The sequence below is a fragment of the Vulpes vulpes genome, chromosome 2 (genome assembly GCF_048418805.1).
Source record: "Vulpes vulpes isolate BD-2025 chromosome 2, VulVul3, whole genome shotgun sequence".
NCBI classification, from domain to species: domain Eukaryota; kingdom Metazoa; phylum Chordata; class Mammalia; order Carnivora; family Canidae; genus Vulpes; species Vulpes vulpes.
Window position 1 is genome coordinate 59,878,568 of NC_132781.1, and position 3,041 is coordinate 59,881,608.

Below are 3,041 nucleotides of genomic sequence, written 5' to 3' on the forward strand. Positions count from 1 at the left end.
GAAAAACAGATGGTTTTTTTTTAAAAAATTTTTTTTGTTTTGTTTTATTTTGCTAAAACTGATAAAGATCTTTAAGCTCCCTTTTCGATCTAAACAGCATAGTGTAGCACGTCCAGCACCAGGTGGTGGCAGGCTTGTGAGTAGGGGATGGAAAGGCCCAGGCTGTAAGCCAGGACTGCTACAGCCTTCCTCCTCCTGCCTGGAAGGGGAAGAGCACCAAAGGAGAGGATGGGGGGGGGGGGATGTTGGGGAGGGGATGTGGATATGTTGGAGAGACATAGGCATAAAACATAAACGTATTTGGGAAAAAACTGAGCATACCATGAAGACTTTCAGGCCCCAGATATGTCCTCACTTGAGCCAGTGTACCTGCTCCTGTCTGGGATTTCTTCTTCCAAGTTCTTCCACCGAGGCCGCCAGACCTGGGGTCTGGATTCTGTGGGGACCAGCTAAAATACATCTGAGCAGGACACCTGGATGGGTCAGCAGTTGACCATCTGCCTTCAGCTCAGGTCATGGTCCTGGGGTTCTGGGATTGAGTCCCACATAGGGCTCCTGCAAGGACCCTGCTTCTCCCTCTGCCTATGTCTCTGCCTCTCTCTGTCTCTCATGAATAAATAAGTAAAATCTTAAAAAATATATATATACCTGAGCAACTCTCAGTAGCGGAAGGGCTTGTTCTGGTTCTGCTACTGACTAGCCTGCCATCTTGGAGCCTCAGAGTCCTCATTCACAAAGTGGCCATAAGAATACCCATGCTTTGGGGCACCTGGGTGGCTCAATTGGTTGAGTGTCTGCCTTCAGCTCAGGTCATGATCCCAGGGTCCTGGGATCATGTGTTGGGCTCCCTGCTCAGTGGGGAGTCTGCTTCTCTTTCTCCCTCCATCTCTCCCCGTGGCCTTGTGCTCGCTCTCTCTTAAATAAATAAAATCTTAAAAAGAATACCCATGCTTTGCACAGGTAAAAGCAAATGAAGCATTGGCACATGATAAAGACTTCCATCTGTCTTTATCTGTCCCTAATGCCTGTAGCCCATCTGTCCCTAATGCCTGTAGCCCATCCCTTCTTCTCTGTGTTGCTTGATTTCATTAATTATAATGCGTGTCCATGGCATGCTCCGTCTATAGCATTCCTGGTGTAGCCCAGCAGGTGGCATAGTAAACAAGAATAAGAACAAAGATTTCAAAATATGAGCAGCTTATTAGCATAAAAATACGGTTATTTATTCATCTCAGATGTCCAGAGTGCTTCCTACATACCAGACTGGGTTCACTGGGAGAGGTCAACCCCTTGACACATGGGTCTGTGAACTTTTATTCGTGTTCCAGACAGTTAAGAAGTCAATTATTTGGAAATACATGATGATGTGATGGAAAATAAGGTGCCAGTCTCCCCAAAGCAAGACCAGAGGATATGCACCGTTCTTTGTAGCTTTAGGACATCAGAAAATGGTAGCATGCCTGGGATTGAATGTTGGAAGAAGAAATGATGTGGCAGAAAAGGCCCAAGTTTTGCCACCTAAAAATTACAGAAACTTGGAAAAGTCTTTTCTCGTCTTTGAATCCAGTTTCCTCATCTATGAAACTGGGTTATAATATCCACTTCCCTGGTTTTTGTGAGAATAACATGAAATCAGGCAAGGTTCTACTTCATAACAGGTGCCTGGAAAGTGATAGCTATCATGATGATTTTGGAAAAAGCACAGAGCAGATGATTCACATCCATGAATTGTCCCGTGGGCGATGTAGTTTGTCCTCGGTGGGGTCCAAGGTTTAGGAGTCACTAGAGGAGATCCTTCTTCCAGTGAAAAGTGATCGAAGCGCCCCCTGCATGTCGCGGTTCCGGAAGCTGTAGATAACAGGGTTTAGCATAGGGGTGACTACAGTGTACATGACAGTGGCCACACGGCCCCGCTCTGCCTCATACCGGGATGTGGGCTGGAAGTAGACCGCAATGACTGTCCCATAGAAGAGGCCCACCACTGCCAGGTGGGAGCCACAAGTGGACACAGCGCGGAGCCTCCCAGAGGCTGAGGGCAGCCGGAGCACTGCAGCTGCGATGGCCCCATAGGAGGCAAGAATTAGCAGGAAGGGAGTGACCACCACTGCGGCGCCCTCAGTGAAGATGAGCAGCTGGATGTGGCGGATGTCAGAGCAAGAGAGCCTAAGAATAGGCTGGTGATCACAGAAGAAGTGCGGCACTTGGTGGGAGGCACAGAAGGACAGGCGGGCCATAAACAGGATATGCAGGAGGGAGTGGAGGTGGGACACCAGCCATGCAGTCCCCACCAGGGCTGTGCACATAGCCCGGGACATTCTTGTGGCATAGTGGAGGGGGTGCCAGATGGCCACATAGCGGTCATAGGCCATGGCGGCCAGGAGACAGCTGTCAGTTACACCCAGGGCAAAGAAGAAGTACATCTGGGTCAGGCAGCCAGCCAGGGAGATGGAGCGGTCGTGGGCCAACAAGTTGGCCAACATTTTGGGCACAGTGACAGAGGTAAAGCAGAGGTCAGCAAAGGACAGATGGGCCAGCAGGAAGTACATGGGTGCGTGAAGGGCTGGACTGGCCTGGATGGCAGCCACAATGAGTCCATTACCCAGGATACCTGCCACATACAGGGCCAAGAATAGCACAAAGAGAGGCTGCTGCTGTCCAGGACTTGTTGTCAATCCCAATAGGATGAACGGGGCTCCCTCTGAGGACTCATTGGCAGCATCCATGGCTGAGCTGGTTCTTTACCTAGAACCACAGGGTTCCTTTCTACTGCTTGGTCATCTCCCCAGTGTCTAAGGAAAAAGGCGGAAAGCAACTACATTTCTCAAGGCTTCCTGGAAATGGGGAAAATTGTGGGTTTAGAATCAGACAGCCCTGGTATTATACATGTGTGTGACTGTGGGCAGATCATGTTATTGCCCTGAACCTTCTTCTCTTCTGGCCTCAGGTTCCCCATCTGTAAGATAAGGGAGCTGAACTAGGTGATCTTCCAGGCCGCTTCCAACTTTGACACTGTGATTTTAAGCAGCAACAGAACAAAGATA

At 49.4% G+C, this 3,041-nt stretch overlaps 1 protein-coding gene across 1 annotated transcript; it reads right to left on the reverse strand.

Moving 5' to 3' along the window:
* Positions 1-1,772: 1,772 nt before the first annotated feature.
* Positions 1,773-2,723, reverse strand: OR1K1 (olfactory receptor family 1 subfamily K member 1). The gene has a single exon (XM_026009590.1). It carries the CDS (start codon positions 2,721-2,723, stop codon positions 1,773-1,775), a length of 951 nt encoding a protein of 316 aa, XP_025865375.1.
* Between the last annotated feature and the right edge of the window lie 318 nt (positions 2,724-3,041).